General features: G+C 42.8%; 1 protein-coding gene across 3 annotated transcripts in view; it reads left to right on the forward strand.

The window, feature by feature from the left end:
* sema6bb (sema domain, transmembrane domain (TM), and cytoplasmic domain, (semaphorin) 6Bb) overlaps nt 1–18,405 on the forward strand; it is a 164,378-nt gene that overhangs the window by 119,533 nt on the left and 26,440 nt on the right. For all 3 annotated transcript variants that reach the window (XM_034707784.1, XM_034707774.1, XM_034707794.1), the window contains one exon: nt 2,481–2,539. In XM_034707784.1, the coding sequence (XP_034563675.1) occupies nt 2,481–2,539 (59 nt within the window). The remainder of the gene's footprint in view (nt 1–2,480; nt 2,540–18,405) is intronic.

An 18,405-nucleotide genomic window follows, 5' to 3' on the forward strand; every position in this document is an offset into this window, starting at 1 on the left:
TGTTGAGCGATTGTGACGTAAAGAGGCGTGCTTTGAGCCTCCTAGCAAACAGCTACAGTGTTCCTGCAGTCAGCTGTGCATCTCATTGGAAGACTCGTAATCTCAATATCTCTAAAATTGCCGCGTTAGAAAAAAATTCAACCCCCCTCACAGTGTGTGTCGATCGAGAAATGAGCTATCCTGACTACACTCGTCTTTTGTACCAGGCTGTAAACATGTTTATTTCTGCTTTAAAGATCGTCTTTTTCCCATTCATGTGTATGTGACTTCCAGTACTTTCGGAGACAGCCTCAAGCGGATTCTCGATGAACTGCAGCTTTCAACACTTCTGCATTGGACTCATATTTTTAGACTGGAGGAAGCTGTCATTCACCCCTTATGGAAAACTTCAAGCAACTGTTTGAACAATTTATCCATTACTTATGACTTGAAGCTTCCTATCAAACTATTTGTCCCTAACTTTAAGATAACGTTTCAACAGTCCTTAACTTTAAGCTAACTCTTTCAACACACTTTTAGCTTAACCTTACCATTACAACCAATCATCCAAGTTGTTCAAGGTTTTTATCATTCAGCTAAATGTAATAACCTTTTATTTATTACTTTAAAAAACTTTTGTCAACTAGCTATCCATAACATTTAGTTCTTTAGCTATTTGCTTATAACTTTTAGCTTACTATTCAATCTGTTATATTTAGATCAATTTAGTCACATTAGCAATCTGTTCATTACATTAGCCACATATTTAAAGGATTACTTTCAGCTAACCTTTTCAACATCTATTACTATAACTTTTTAATCCATTTGTCCACTTATTTAGGCCAACTATTTCACCATTTATGCATAAAGCTTTAAACTAATGAACTGTTTCAACCTCTGTGGTCACATTTGAACTGTTCACTCTCTTTATTGCACAAGTACTGCTGATTATGAAACAATGCTGTAAACAATGCCAACAGCACTCAACATGAACAAACATATGGCCTTTATCACTTTTTCCTTTATTATGAAATCTTACAGCTAATGTACCTTGGAGAATGTGCTGGAAATAAAAATCACTGTAAAAACAAGACAACATGCACGTACACACTCAGACCTAGCACAGGCAAAGCTAATGTAAACACGGTAAATGACCCACAGCCCGTGAGAGGCAGCCAACTGAACACAAGCCATTTTTCTTTATTACGATGACAACCACTAAAGGTTCACAGTGCACTCGGTCTCATTTGTCACCTGTTTTTTTAAGCATTAAAAGCTTGAATGTTGGCTGTGCTGATGCTTGAGCCTTTAGCTAATTGAGGGACGCTGACTTTTAAGTTACTCGTTCCAATGAGCTTTTTAAAACACCCTGAAGAAGTTTGTGCTCTGGTTGTTTCAAGGTTATTTGTAGTTCAAATAATGATACAGTGGAGAGCACTATTCATGAAAAGAAGTTTAGAAGAGTCAGCAGTGGTTTTGACTGACTCACCACAGCAGATAATAAAAAGTATCATTCCTGAGTAGCTTCAATTGTTATTTTCATCCATTTAAACCATAAAATACAAAGATTGCCTAAACAATAGACACTGGCCAGCATTCAAATAATGCTGTGTTCCCTGGAGGCGTGTAACACATCCAAACACACACACACACACACACACACATATACACACACAAACTTTCAGTTTGTGAAGCTTTTTTTTCTGATTGGAGCCATGATTAAGAGCAGTTGTGTTTTTCTTTGTGCGCACCTGGTCCGTGTGCTGTTCTCATTTCCTTTCTGCTTCCTCACCTCATCATATGTTTTTTGTCCTTTGAGTTTTCTACGCTCCCCTGCTGCCCACATAGGAAATGAGTTTTAAATCAGGGGGATAGAGTTATAGAAAATATGTCATCGGTTTCTGGAATAATGGAGTACGAACAAAGTTGAGGTTTATTTGACATTAACTCTCTTTGCAAGTTACTTTTTCATAAGCTTACAATTAGTTCTTAATAAAGTTGATATTACACCATAATGAAGTTATTTTATTATTTCTACTGGAGGCTCAATTGTAATGACTGAATCAGGTTTGTTTGAGACCACTTGAACTCCTTGAGGATAAGGAGTTTATATTTACCCCAAAAATATCCGATATGAAAACAAACATACTGACCTAGAAATATTCCCTGTTCAGTGCATTAATTAGCTTATTTAATGACCCTGCAGGCACAGGTGGTTATCTCTAAATTATCATGGCGATTATTGCAGGATATTAGGCAGCTCAAGAGCCTCTTGAGCTCCTTTGCTTTTGCTTTTTTTATTTGTCAATATAAAGACAAAGAATTCTAGGATGTGAGTGTTAAAGGATCTTGTAGAGATTTATGTTCCCTTGTAACTTGTCCTCTGCTGTATCATTGAGATAGTTTTCCTCTATCGGAGTGGATCTGTGCTGTGTGTCAGTGGCCGAGTCGCTGCGCCTCTGCGCCTTCTGATTAATGACCGTGTCTCTTCTCCTCCGCAGACTGCCGTTCGAGCAAGATGTTGAACAGGGAAACGTGGCCCACTTGGGTGACTGTGACGGTAAGAGGAGTGATTCTCAGTCTGTGTGCGTTTCTGTGCGTGTATGTGTGTGTTTGCCCACAAGTGTTAGAGCTAATAGCTCCCCAGTCTTTACCCAGATCTTTCTGTAAGTTGTGTATCTTCAGAGTAAACAACAGTACAGTAAAAGAAAGGAAAAGCCTGGTAGTTTCAGTATATATAAAGAGGAAACCCACAAATAAACACTGAGAAAAATCCCAGTGTACTTCAGCAGTGCTCTGTAGTTTCTCACTTCTCCCATGAGCCGACAATATCAACAGGAAGACAGTCTGCTGGTCTCATTGTGTCTCTGAGCTTATAGTGAAAATCCCAGTGTATGTTTTAGCTAACTTTGTTCTCTTCCCTGTTTGCTCTGTCCTCACTTGTATGATATCTTTGCTTAGGTCTGCTAAGTTTTGTTGCTTATACATGTACTTAATTATATTCAGCTCCTGCTTGAATCCCCCCTTGATGTTTCCCTCTCTTTTTTCCTCTCTCTGTCCATATCATTATGAAAATAGAAGTGGTACACAGCCAAGTGAAATATCTATTCCAGATACACAGAGGTTTTTTGGATACTCCCATGGCACCACTCTCTTTGATCTGAGCGCTAATTCCAATGCGTGCAAATTAATCCTGTGCTTCTGAAAGTTCCCCGAGTTCATGTGCCGTGCTCCCTGAGAAAAGAACAGATAAATATTGCATAATCGTGACTTGCGTACGGCTCTAATCCTGTTTCAGATGGGTGCGCTGTTTGATGCCGCGCTCTCACTTCAGGTCCTCTGACCACCGAGCCACAGGGGTACAGCCTCTGTGACTGATGGCTGATGCTTGCTGTATGCATAGTGAAGTCAAACTGGTTATTACTCTTCATTGGGCTTTGATATTCCAAAGGGTTTGTGTTATTGAAAACAGATCATGCTGTGCGTGTATCTGCTATCGGATTCCTGCTTATTCAGGAGGAATAACGTAAACCAGATAAAAAAAAAATCAGAGAAATATCTTCTCCACTTCAGCAAATGGTTAGAGTTACGCCGTAAGCTTGTAATTAAAAGTGCAACATATGATCATTACTGCGCTTCTGTACTACACCAGTGGCTGAAAGATGAACATAATTACTCTTGCTCGGTGCTAATGGAGAGTTTTACAAGCTCTACTCTCAGATCCTCTTCTTGTTACATTCTGACCTCCGGTGTAAGGGTTCAGGTTGGAAAGAGTAACGACATGGAGGATGAAGGTCCTTTTGCTGCACACTGTACACCATTACAGCACTTTATTTTCTGAATGGGTTTGAAGATATCTCCTTCAAAGAGCCCGCCAGAGATGTAATGTAACATTTCCACAGTTTGGTGAACTATAAGCGAGGACAAATGCATGATCAAATCAAAGTAGCCAAGTAACCAATATCCTAACTGTTATTTCTTTCCCAATGAGTCACCTGAAATACTCTCTTTCTCTCACTTCTTGTGCTTTTATGCCTCGCTGCATTCACTTGCACTGTCACGTTGGGTGGAATATAAAACTGACTGCTGTGGCACTTCATTCTTCCAAATCTACTGCAGCCTGGGTAGATTATTCTTCATTTGTGTCATGTCGTTCAAAAGTATTCACAAATGGAATAACTGCTGTTGTAATGCATGAATGAAGGGACATTTAAATGGAGTGCTATGTTATGCTAATAATCTCATGGCCCATGGGATTATGAGACACCTTTGCAGAACAGCTGCAGGAAACATTTTCTGTTCTTCCGCACATATGCTGCGTTGGTCACAAGTCAGTCAGCGTGATCATTTCAAAACAAATATTAATCCGTGCTGATGTAAATGTCCAACTATTTTGAGTCATTCTCACCAAGAAGCTCCCTCATCTTTGATGTTTCTGCCGAAAAGTTCACAAAAATCCAACACAAAGGATGAGGAAAAACTAAAGCGGAAAAAGAAATGAATGCAAATTGAGTATTCCCTCTAGATCACATGCTGGACTAATTCAATTTTCTTCTCCCAAAGCAGCACGCTGACCCACTTCTACATAAAAAAGCAGTGTACTAGCTAAGATTTGAACACATAACGTGATGATGTTCTTGATTAAGATTGCCAACAATCATTGACTTTAGAATCATGTTCAGTGCACAATGAAAACACTGCTTCATTTCCTCCAGACTGTTTTTTGGCTTGCCACAAACAAAAATCTACCTTTGAGTTACACATCAGTCTGCTTTATCCAGTTAGAGCACTTTTATCTTTAACTGCATATTTCCCATAATGCAGCACGGTATCATCTTTCTGTGGACTTGAAAGCTTCTTCCAGAACAACAAAAGACAGAATAGAACTGTATATCAAGCTGTGGGTGAATTGGATAGACTTTTAAAATATGTGAAATGCAGCTTAAAAACCTGCTATAAATAAGAAGCAGAAACTCAACTTTGCAATCAAACACACAGCAGTGCCTTGATGGCTGCTCCTCTCAGATCTTGTGTCAGATAGAGATGTACTTTCCTGATCCCTGTCCTCATCTGTGAGCAGTGTCTGATCTCTGAAACATGTTTGCTCCTGTGTCTGATCCTGTCGTGAAATATGGCCGGGCTGAGCTCTGTTGACAGAGGTGAGCTCTGTTGTCGCTGGATGAACGAGAGCTGCTGGGTCGGCACGGCGAGAATGTGAGGCGGCATCTATTTGACGGCTGCCACCAACGCTTACAAAGCACTTTGTCTCAGATATTGTGATGAACTCGGTGCCACGGCCTATCTTTTCATCATATCCCCTTTTTATTTGACACTTTCATTGTCTCGGATATGGGCGCTTTCCTTTGAGTTTTTCTTGTTAGAGCTGAGTCCATCTTTCTTTGTCTTCCTGTAAGACAGAGATTCTCTTGGCTGTCTGCAAACACAATATTCAGTCAGAGGAAGACAGAGAGGAGCAGCTTCAATGAGCTTGTTATGACAAACTGTCACTGACACCCTTTAGGCTTTAAAAACTCCCTCTGTATGTGTCTGTCAGAGTCTTTCCCCGTGCTCGCCTTTACATGCATTCTTTTTCACACACACAGCACACATCCTGTACCTCTGTGTACCTACAAGCACACACAGATGCTCTCACATATTAACACAAACCCTTCAGGGGCTGGGATTGGTGGAATAAGCCGAGGCTTATGGTTGCTGAATATTTCATACCTCTATATTGGACTCATTCCACCTGTCTGTATCTTGACCCACAGGATGGGAGGTGAGAGATGGTCTGGCTATTCCTCTCCTCTTTGGGGAAATTTAGAAATCTCATTTTCGCTCTCTCTTTTGCGTACTTCTGTCTTCAAAGAGGAGTCTTTTTCAGCTCCTGTGTGTCAAGCTAAATTTCACCTCTCTGGCTGCATTCAAAATCAAAACTTCACACACACTTCTCCAGCTGTCCATAGACATACAAGCTTCTTTTAAATCATGAAGTTTTGTAAGGCCTAAGGTAACAGGTAGGTTTACTTAAATCAGTGGTAGCTAACCTTGAGGTGGAAGTCACTGAAAGATAAATCTGAGAGGTGGCACGATTCTTTATAAGACCGGAGAGAGACGAAACATTTTTATACTGAATTATTTTAAATATTTATAAAAAAATATATTTCCTCTTTTCTCAGAAATCTACAAGACAGGTTTACAAACACCTAGTCAAATCTTTAAAGGAAAGAGTTCTTTTTTTTGTATGACTCAATGCATTAACAGGTGGGACTTACTGAAGCACCTTCCACGGCTAAATTTTACCGGATCCGTGTCCGGACAGCAACAGATCTGATAGGTTTCTATTTTAGCCAATGTGTTAACTTCCACTGTATCCGCTTCGTTGCGTTCTGGCTGCGTCTCAGATCTGGAAAGTCAGGCAACAAAACAAGATGAAAACGTCAGTCTTCAGAATAAAACACTCTGTGTCATCACCAGATCGTTTTTCACTTAACTACGACAACAAACAGTCACAATGAGCAGAGCCAGGCCTGGAGTCAACAGGTCAGAGGTTTTCGGAGGCCAATAAAGACAACATGGATGAGAAGAGGAGAAGTATAATCATTAATGCTTTAATTAACGCGGGAAGACCTCAGTCACATGACTCCGTGCTGTGTTCTGAAAACACAGCCGGTGGGTGTTGACGGATGATAGAGCGCGGAGCCGGACCGCAGCGGATCAGACACAGATCTGGTGGAAGTCAGATGTCACTCTTTTTCTGACAACCTGCTGCAGAGCATGTGTCAGGCGCTACAGGTTATCAGGCCCAAGGGCAGAGAGCGACGAATGATTGTCTAAATCATTGAACACGGATGGTGATCTTAGACAGGTACATGAGCAGCTAAAATGTGATTGCTTGGCGTTTCATGTATGTGTGGGAAACACTGCACTAGTCTGTATTCACTTTCTGGTGTCAACAACCAGAAAGGTTGAGAATGAGTGAGTTTATATTTAAGTTGGAAGACAGCAATTTTCACACATGTTTAGGAAAATGGAATCTTCTGTGTTTATTTGAAAAAAGTAGCTCCAATGAAATCTTTTTCAAATAAATGGCATTTTTTATAACAGGAAAGATAGCAATAGTCCTACAATTGTTTGTGAAGGTAATTAAGGGTTTCATCCAAAGTACACTGGACTTTGTTCAAGTTCTCTTCAAGATGTTCTGCTTTCATCCCACAGAGGCCTCTCCTCTTCTAAACTGAACACGTTTTTCCAATGAAAAACAAACATCTTCAAGAACTTGAACCAAGTCCAGTTGCCTATTGAATTAAACTTCTGAGTCCTCCTTGACACAGTAACTCTTTTACACCCTTATGGAGATAATGAATCATATCATCTGAGCATTATTTTCTTCTTCAGGATATTTTTACTCCATCAAAAATATCAGGGATATTTATATCTGAATTCCTGGCCAGCTTAAACAGAAACAGTCTGCATGGATAGATAATGATAGATGTACTGTAAAGGGAAGAAGTTGGAAGTAATTTGGATCAGCTGGCTCTTAAAAATTGAGCCTAGGGTCTTGATATTCACTTTTTTAAGGGGAAATTATCCTAGCTCTGGCTCTGCAACTCGTCTGAAAAAGAGCAAGTCATTTACTGTGCCATAGTCTTTGCTCCTGTGCTGCTCCAGGCCTCTCCTCTCCCTCGTGCTTCATCTCTCTTCAGTCCCAGTCAGCCCTACACTGATTTCAGAGCAGCCTTGTTGTCAGGCCTCAAAGGGAGATGGATGGACGGCCTTACTTAGAGCTCAGCTAACTGCCTCCCCTTTCTCCTTAGCCAGAGAGGAGCAGTTGGTTGGAGGGAGAATCGATTTTCATCTCTCCTCTGGCTGATGGCAGTCGAATAGATATCAAGGGTGATTCTGCAAGGAGGAAGAAAAAAAACGGGAGATGGGGTCGAGGAGAGTGAGGAGGAGGAGGAGGAGGTCGGATAAATCAGATCCACTGGTAGAGAACAGAGCTAAAAAGAGATTGAGAGATCACAGGAGGGAGGCAAACTTTGAGGATGGAAGGGGGTTAGTGGGTTCGGGGGGATCCAGAGTGTGGAGCCATGAGGGTGAAAAAGAAAAGAAGCAGATTGATAGGAAAGAGTGAGGTCAGAGGAAGTGAAAAAAAAGCCAACCATGGTTGGTGTGATCACACAGGAACTGGAGAGAAAATGATAGTGAGGGCGGATGAAAGCTTTGAGAATGGAGGAGGGTGCAGGGTGGGGGGAGGATAGGCTGTCTTCATGGGTAACAAATGGACTGAGAGTGCCACCGGTGTGTCCTGTGTCACGGTGATGTCACCGACCTCCTCAGTGGGCTTGTGGCGAGGCTGTAATTCTTTCCAGGTGATGTACACCACCTGCCTCAAATGCACTTCATCTTGTCCTTTCATACATCACAGAGCATTGCCTACAGCTGGCTTCACACTAATACCCATGTCTTTATTTTGAACTTTTTCAGTGTTTGGTCATTTGCAATAAAAATCATCAAAATGAGCGAAATGTCAGACTGTGGCAAAAGTTATAGGAAGATTCTGGTTTAATTTTAGGAAACTGTATGAGAAGTGGAGTGAATTTCAGAGTATTGCCTTGTGGTTAAGCATACACACACACACCAAATATTAGTATGTGCAGACATGCTGATCCTCTAAAATGCTCTCCGATCAAAGCAAAGTTGGGATGGATGATGTCTAATTGAGACGGTGTGTGGTGGGAGGGACTCTTTGATGAAAGAGTTGAGGTCATAGAAATAACTGGGTTCAATTATGTGTGTGTATAAGTTTGTGTTCTGTGTAGGTACGTTAGCCTAAGGGCCCAACTTTCTTTCAGGCGCGAAGCAAGTTAACTTTGTTGTTTGTTTTGTTGGTCTAAACAAACAAATTAAGCCAAAGCGGTTGAGGTGAGGCAGCTCTTCTTGCATTAAAACTTTTCATTCCCACCTGCTAAGACCACGTTTTATTGCCAACACAAGCACAAAAAGAAAATTGAAGTCTTCAGTATTATAGATGATTACAAAGAGATCTAAAAATCAAAAGTAGAACTGTCTTGTGTATGAACTTCGCCTCTTTGTTGTTGAAACAAGTTTTTATGCAACAGTTGGTTTAAACCAAGCAATCTGATTGGACAAGAGATATTCAATGAATACAACATCACTAAAGGCTGGTTTATACTTCTGCATCGCCCCTATGCAGCAGGTGCTGACTCGGAACACCTGAGGGCAGTGTGGTCTCTCTGATAGTCGGTCGCCTGTTTCCGGCCCCGCTACAATCTCTGTTTACTTTTCCACAGCAATTCAGAGCGTGTTATGTTCATTAAGAGCTGATACACGTTGCTGTTTATCATACAGACATGATTACAGGGAAGCATAGAGAGGAGGAGATGAAATACAAGGCAAATTTGCGGCCGATGAGCAGGGATCCCTGAAGTGCTGTAAATGTGGGAAATACAATGCCACTGAGCTGACCAATCACAGGGCTTGTGGTCCGCATGGATTCGATGCGCAGTTACATTTTGGAGGAGGTGCACATCAGCTACGTGCGTAGGCTTCTGCTTAGGTACGGGAGCTACACGGAGCAACGCAGAGGCAACACCATCAATTCAATGCAGAAGTATAAATCAGGCTTTAGTCTTCACTATGTGTATCCCTGCACCTCAGCCAGGTGTTCTGAATTTAGTTATCTGAACCTGGGGTTAGGCAGTGCTCAAGAAAACATGTACAGCTTACCAATATGTGCACGTTACTAAACCAAATGCAGTGTTGGCAAATTTGAAAGACACATTGCCCATGGTTTAGTACAAAATAAAGCCAATGGTTGACAATAGAAGCTGAATCATGATGCAGTGAACGTCTCAAATCAAAACAAACAGGCATATGAGAGAAACTCTATCGCTAGCTGAAATCAGAATCAGAATCAGCTTTATTCGCCAAGTATGCTTGAACACACAAGGAATTTGACTTTGGTAAACTGTGCTCTCTTTGTACAAGGCATAAGAATAGGAATAAGAATAAGAACTACAATAAAAAATAAAATGAAAATATAATAACAATAACCTTAGCTATAAATACAAAGAAACAACAAATAGGCTTGACTAATATGTACAGGCTAAAATAATATGATAAAGTGCAGTGGTGAGTTGCAGAGGTAGTTTTACATTATAAAATAGAAGTTAAATAATACAAAAAATAGAAATATGGAATTCTGCTTGAGAATTGTTGCATTGTATATCTACATGTATATTTACAGAGAGTATTGATCTGACAGGTATGACACTGTTATGGTTTAGTGTTCATCAGAGTGACAGCCTGGGGGAAGAAACTGTTCTTATGGCGGGTTGTTTTGGCGCACAGTGATCTGTAGAGCCTGCCGGAGGGGAGGAGTTTGAAGAATTTGTGTCCAGGGTGTGAGGGGTCAGCGGTAATGCTCCCTGCCCGTTTCCTGGCCCGGGACCGGTACAAGTCCTGGATGGGGGGCAGGTCGACACCGATGATTTTCTCTGCAGTCCTTATAGTCCGCTGCAGTCTGTGTTTGTCTAGTTTGGTTGCAGAGCCAAACCAGACAGTGATGGAGGTACACAGAACAGACTGGATGATGGAGGTGTAGAACATGATCAGCAGCTCCTGAGGCAGGTTGAACTTCCTGAGCTGACGCAGGAAGTACATCCTCTGCTGGGCCTTTTTTCTGATTGTGTCTATGTGGGAGGTCCACCTCAGGTCCCGGGAAATAGTGGATCCCAGGAACCTGAAAGAGTCCACAGTAGACACAGTGCTGTTCAGGATGGTGAGGGGGGGGGAGTGGGGGGGGGCTTCTCCTGAAGTCCACTGTCATCTCTACCGTCTTGAGCGGGTTCAGCTCCAGATGGTTCTGACTACACCAGAGGGCCAGCTGTTCCACCTCCTGTCTGTAAGCAGACTCGTCTCCGTCCTGGATGAGACCGATGACGGTGGTGTCGTCTGCAAACTTCAGGAGTTTCACCGAGGGGTCTCCTGAGGTGCAGTCATTGGTGTAGAGGGAGAAGAGCAGTGGGGAGAGAACACATCCCTGTGGGGCGCCAGTGCTGATGGTCCGGGTGCTGGATTTGATGCTCCCCAGCCTCACCTGCTGTCTCCTGTCCGTCAGGAAGTTGGTGATCCACTGACAGATGGAGGCCGGCACTGTGAGCTGGGTGAGTTTCTGGTGCAGGATGTCTGGTATGATGGTATTGAACGCAGAGCTGAAGTCCACAAACAGGATCCTAGCGTAGGTCCTGGGGGAGTCCAGGTGATGCAGGATGTAGTTCAGACCCATATTGACTGCATCCTCCACCGACCTGTTTGCCCGATAGGCAAACTGCAGGGGGTCCAGCAGGGGGCCTGTGATGTCTTTCAGGTGGCTCAACACTAGTCTCTCGAAGGACTTCATGACCACAGACGTCAGGGCGACGGGCCTGTAGTCATTGAGTCCTGTGATGGTGGGTTTCTTTGGGACTGGGATGATGGTGGAGCTTTTGAAGCATGAGGGCACTTCACACAGCTCCAGCGATGTGTTGAAGATCTTTGTGAAGATGGGGGCCAGCTGCTCAGCACAGACTCTCAGGCAGGAGGGGGACACGCCGTCTGGTCCTGGAGCCTTCTTGGTCTTTTGTCTCTGGAAGAGCTGGATTACCTCATCTTCACAGATCGTCAGCGCAGGTGGGGGGTCAGAGGGGGGTGGGGAGGGGCTTGTGGGGGGGCCAGGTAAATCAGAGTGTTCGGGTGTGGGGTGTGAAAACCTGCAGTAGAAGCTGTTCAGGTCGTCAGCTAGTCTTTTGTTACCTTCAGGGTGGGGGGAGGGTCTCCTGTAGCTTGTAACTTCACGCAGGCCTCTCCAAACTTCTGAGGGGTCGTTGGCAGAGAAGCTCTGTTTTAACTTCTCAGTGTAGCTCCTCTTAGCTACCTTGATCCCTCTCGTCAGTTTGTTTCTGGCCTGCTTGAACAGGTCCCGGTCCCCACTCCTGTAGGCATCTTCTTTGGCCTGACGCAGCTTCCTCAGTTGAGGTGTGAACCAGGGCTTATTGTTGTTGTATGTGCAGAAGGTCCTGGTCTGCACACACATGTCCTCACAGAAGTTGATGTATGAAGTCACAGTGTCAGTGAGTTCATTGAGGTTTCCTGATGCAGCTTCAAAAACACTCCAATCAGTGCAATCAAAGCAGGCTTGTAACTCCTGCTTTGACTCCTCCGTCCACTTCTTCACAGTCCTAACTACAGGCTTAGCCGTTTTTAACTTCTGCCTGTAGGTCGGGATGAGATGAATCAGACAGTGATCAGATAGTCCTAAAGCTGCACGGGGGACAGAGCGATATGAGTCCTTTATTACTGTGTAGCAGTGGTCCAGAGTGTTAGACTCCCTGGTGGGACACTTAATATGCTGTCTGTATTTAGGTAGTTCGTGGGTTAAATTTGCTCTGTTAAAATCCCCGAGAATGATGAGCAGAGAGTCAGGATGTTTTTTCTCCACGTCTGTAATCTGGTCAGCCAGGTGCTGTAACGCCTCCGTTACGCAGGCCTGAGGTGGGATGTAGACGCCGACCAGAATAAAGGAGGAGAACTCCCGCGGCGAATAGAAGGGTTTACAGTTTATGAAAAGAGTCTCCAGATTTGGACTACATGACTTCTTCAACACTGTGGTATCTGTACACCAACCTTCGTTTATGTAGAAACAGATTCCGCCTCCTCTCGCCTTCCCAGAGAGTTCCTTTACGCGGTCCGCTCTGTGGAGCTGAAAGTCCGGTAAGTGCAGCGAGCTGTCTGGGATGGTATGGGAGCATTTGGGATTTTGCAAATACAAGGGAGTCTGAGGTTGGACATGATTCAAGTGATTGGCAAGCCATACAATAACAAAGTCAAATACTGGAGCAACTCGACAAACCTCCATCTACACATAACAAGAACACAACATCCTGATCAGTGGCTACCAACAACAGATAGGCCTGCTCCCCTGGGCTGATGTGGGGTGTTGGCCAAACAAACAGAGTGAAGCTTTCAACTCAAAATTTACCTCAATGTCACAGCAGGCTCAGAAGATCACGTTCATGCTTTGTGTAGACTTGTGCACTTACAATGTTGTTTATAATGAAGGCTTCTAACAGCTGCTTAATTACTTACTGTGAGCCGTGCTGTGCAAACCCCACTCGTCTGTCCATTACAGAGACTGTGGTGTGTTAGTTCTATGATGTTAGAAAAAACAGTGGACATTCTTGCAGCAAATAGAAGTGAGCTGAAAGTCAAGTGATTTCCGTGTTATTATTATTGCCTCAAAAAGCTAAAAGCAATGGAGACAATAGGAATGGCTGTTTTACAATAAGAAATTAAAGAACATTTTACCTGCATTTCGAGAACAGCTACAGAATTATAAAGAGATAATTTTAATTTATTTCTAGGATATCTGAGCACCAGAATTTTAAGTTTTTTAAGTTGCAGGATCCTCAACTGTTGTAGTGAATTCAGTATAGGATAAATATATTGCATTAGTATTGGGGCCCATGTATCATGATATGTATATACTGTATTGCATTGTATCGTATCATCCCCTCATTCCATCCTATCCTGTCCTATCCCATCGATCCTATCTGATCCTATCCTTTTGTTAGACTGTGGGAAATACCCAACCCAATTCTGCGGTACCCTTTTCTTTGTATTACTATTTTTTTCTTATAGATCTGTTGTTTGAAAGCATTATCATACTTTACATCGTGATATTACTCTGAAGATAAGCACAGTAATGTTTATCTTAAGCACACAACCTTAAGCCTCAGGCTACTGATGATCAGTACAACATCACTCCCTCTTGTGTGATATAGTTTTATTAAACACACTTATAAAAACAACCCTTGATGTAATTTAAAAAGGATCACTTTCTTCAATGTAACCTCTGTAGCCATCATAAAGCATCTGGAGTAGTATTTACTCCAGCCACAGTCAGTAGTGTGAGAGATATGTTGTAAGAACCGTATTTATACCCTGGTCGAAAAGTGAGGCTACACTCATCATTTTCTCACACAGCAATGTGAATCTAAAAAAACAGACACATAACATCTCCAGGCTTATAAAGTATTTATAGGATAGACTCCATGTTTATGCTGTCGAGTTAGATTGTAGGAGTAAAGAAGCTGTGTCCTTAGCAGTGGTCTTTGGACATTGTGTGCTTCACTCAAATCTCCAGGGACCATTTTTCAATGGGGGGAAAAAGTTATATCTTCCTGCAGTACAAACTGAGCAGATTTGACCACAGACAAACTAAGTGTCTTGTAAAACACAGGAAAAAACTTTATTGCATTTTTATGGTTTTGGGTGCAACAATGGAGTTCCACAGCCAAGAGGCAAACACAGTGTAAAACTCAAGGTACATACAGATGTTAACTGAATGATAATGTCATCTTTTCATTTTTGTCATTGATGAAAAGGTTATTAAGAAGGCTTATATTTAAAAAATGTGCATTATCTGTCCTTGCAGTCATATTTACTGTAGAGTGCTGAATCAACACCACTCTGCAGCATCCACATTCCCTGACCCATTAGGAAGTTGTCATACCTGATGTGAATGGCCATTAGTGAAAGCTGAGGGAAACCCACCTGCCTGATATCATATTCCTCCTACTAATAAAGTTTTAATTTCTACTTCTGCCACTTTTGCAGCTTTTAGCGTGCACCTGTGGACTCCAAAATTGCACAAGATTAGCTGGTCACACCCACTTGTGCCCAGAGTTTGAACTAGCAATTCTGCTCGCCGGGAAATAGAGCCATTAATTCTTCTCTGTGTGTGAGCGTGCGTGAGAGTGTGTGTGTGCCCTCAAAATTAGCATCCTCTTCACAGTGGACAACTCAGCCGGCGTGACAAACTGCAGCTGGATTTATGCTGGATTTAGTTTTAATGATGTTTGAGCAGAACTCTCCCCTGCTGACAGAAATCACCTAACTGACTCTGAGCGCTGTGTGCAGGACTGTGTGTGTGTGTGTGGGGAGCGTGAGTGAGCAGGCATGTGACAGGTAATACTAACCATTTCTGTAAACAGCGTAATGAGTCAGGCTTGGTTCAGGCGTGGACAGATGGTGCAAGAAGTCAGCTCCACTTACGGCGGGTTATCACGACGTGTCGATTGGCCGGCTTGTTTTTTTTTCTCCAGGTTGTGACCTCTTTGCTGACAGCAGATCAGTTACAGTGTAAACGTGGGATAAATGGTCTGTCAAACCTCAAACTTTTCTCTTTTCATTTGCAATGAGGGTTTTAGGAAAAAGAGTCTTCTAAATCATTTGGTAGGAACCCTGCAGCAGCCTCAGAAATGCCAGCCGGCTGATTCTCCACAGCGATGAGTTAAACGCTGCCTCGTTTTGTTTTGCTGTTTGCATGCCTTTTGGGGGCGACGAGTCAAATTGTGTTTGCTCAGACAGCTCATCAGCTAAAGTCAACTCTGTTAAACCAGCCATCAAATAGGACGAGGAGGAGGTGGTGTGGAGGTGTGTGTGTAATGCTGTTGCTACCGGAGACACGTCCTGCTTCATTTCTTCTCATCCCAACACCTTCCTCAAATCTCTGTTTCCTCCGTCTTCATAAAAGCAGAGGATGCTTTTCAACCGCACGCCATATCACCCTCACACACACACAGATTCGCTGCCCCGTTTAATGCTGTGAACTCACTCAGGCGTAATGACACAGCCAGTGTTGCCACAGTGTAGCTACAGATGGAAACAATTATGGCGCTGTGAAAATATTTCCTGAAGAAAGGGGCTGTTTTGACTGGTGGAGCAGCGGGATGCAATCACTCAGTAATTGTGGTCCGCTGAAACATCAATGAGGGGAAGAAAGCAGATTGGAGATTCCTTCTTGTGGCATCATGACGATCACCGCAGAGCCAGGACTAACTCCGGCTTTGTCTCTGTTGGTTGTGAGAAGCTTTGTGCAGGGAAAGAAAATTTGTTGCCAAATTTACGGCTGTGGTCTCATCTGATTCCCATCTAATTGCTGTGGTTTGGAAAGGGGCCTGCACTGCAGCTTAGGAGGGGGGGACCCATAAAGCCGACACGGTGCTTTGTATTTACATGGCCGCTAGTTTAAGCACAGGGCCTTAAGCCTGCTCATGATAAATGTACTGTCCCGTAGCTTGACCCCCTACTGGGAGACAGAGACAGACAGGAAACGAGAATAAACGTGAGTGAAGGGAGGCGCGTTCGCCACAGTAGTTCATGTTTTGGTTTTGATGTGGTCTACACTTTCAGACAAAAAGAGGGCTCTGTAACCTTGACGCCACAGCCGTCCTCCCCTCCTTCCTCCTCTTCTAACTCCCGCTGCTGTCACTCCTGCTAAGAGAGAGAAAAGAATAGACAAGCAGATCAGAAGCAAGTGGGATGTGTAGCTGAGCTTCCCCAGATGCCAGACTGAGCTCTAACTCACACGTCTCTCTCACCCTGCGGAGCTTCTGAGAGGCTTGAAGAAGAGCGCTGATTCCCTTGTTGAATACTGAGCCCAAATGATGAAATATGAGGACCGCTGCACATGCTTGTGTACTATGGAAGCAAAAAAAAAAAAGGGAAATAAGATATGCTCCACAGTGTAGATATATATGGAAGTTTTCAGAGAGAGCTCTAAGAAGATATGAATAGCAGACTCATCCGAAGGAAAGCTTGGCGAGGTAGAAAGCATCATGAAGGGCTTTGGATCCTTCTTTCCTCCTCTGAATCCTCCCTCTGCTCCTCACATCTCCTTCCCAACAGCAGGAGCATCAGAGAGAGCCTTGAAACACACAGGAGGGCCTGCAGACCCCTCAGAGAGCTATGAGCCCTTGTTGATAGTTATGCTTGTGTGTCTCTCTCTCTGTGTGTGTGGACAAGTTTCCTCAAGGAGTAGGCGAGGAGAAATTTTGGGTGGTGAGGGCTGTATCTATATGTATATATAGCCTAAAGTTACTTTGTGACAATTCCTTGTTTTGTTTTCAACTCTACATCATAAAAATAAACATCAAACTTTCAACCATTGAACTTTTAAAAAACAAGTGACTTCATCTATCTTCTTTTTAAAGTCTCCAAACATCTAAGAGTTGTTGTTTAGTGATCAAAGAGGTAACTGTTTACCTCATTTTAATTCCATTAATATCCTGCAGTGACTGTAAGAGCTAATAAAATGCATGTGGTTATAGAAGTTTAAAAAGGCAAACTTACAACTGAGAATAACAATGATAGATACAGAGTGCTGTTTTTTAAAAATACCTCACTGACCTTAACCTTTAATTTTCCACCTGTCCAGGGTGTACCTGCCTGTCACTCAGTAACAGCTGGGATAGGCTCTAGCCCCCTGCAACTCTAAATTGGAACAAGCGATATAGACTAGACAAGGTCTGAAGTGACTCATTTAAAACTTCAACTAACAAACCTAGGTAAGACAAAATTCAGGCACAGTTCAAATTGAGCATAGTCTGCAAGTTAACAATGTCAAATTATTTTTGCAGAGTGTGGCTAAAGCTAACAGAACTAGCACCACCAGCCTTCAGTTATCCTTGGAGGTCAGTGTGAACATGACCTGCAAAGGTTTACACATTTTTGTTGGCTGGTTGTATACCAGTTTAACAAAGCATGAGATGCCATTTGTCACCTGTACTTGCTTACATCTGGGTAGTATACAAGCAGCAACCTCCGGTCTCAAATTATGAAGCCGATGCAGATGTGTTATAAACTGCAATTCATCGAGCGTCCACTTGAGGCTGGCTGCATAAACACCGGAAACCACATACACACTAATTTAAAAAAGACGATATTTGCAGCATTAATAAACATGTTTACAGCCTGGTTCAAAAAACTGTTTGGACCTGGATAGCTAATTTCTCTATCAGCACACACTGTACGGGGGTGTGAATTTTTCTCTAATGCAACAGTTCAGAAGATATTAAGATTACGAGTTTTGCCCATTTAAGGACATGACGGACTTGACTGGCAGGCGGCAACACTGTAGCTGTTGGCGAGGAGGCTCAAGCTCCGCCTCTTTACCTCACACTCACTCAACAGTTAGGTTGAGTTCAACATTTACAATATGGCACCCACCGACGATTGGTTTCAAAACAGTGCTTTAGAAACAGATGGGTGACGTCACGGATACTACGGCCATTATTTATACAGTCTTTGGTAGTACACCATAATTGCAATACAATGGTAGACATTAACCACAGCTACAGCCTTGACTGTGCTGCAGCTTAGACACAATGTATGAGCAGCATTTTGGGCCTAAATTAATGAAAATATTAATAATTAGTATAACCGACTAGTTATTCTTTTGCCAACTAGCAACGGTTTGTTCACAGTAGCAGCAAAGGGTTTTTTTTTTAAGTCAAAAACATAAGTATGTTCTAAGTTTGTTGCCCTTTTAAGCTTACATAGTATTGCAATTAGTCACATAAT

The sequence above is a fragment of the Notolabrus celidotus genome, chromosome 2 (genome assembly GCF_009762535.1).
Source record: "Notolabrus celidotus isolate fNotCel1 chromosome 2, fNotCel1.pri, whole genome shotgun sequence".
NCBI lineage: Eukaryota > Metazoa > Chordata > Actinopteri > Labriformes > Labridae > Notolabrus > Notolabrus celidotus.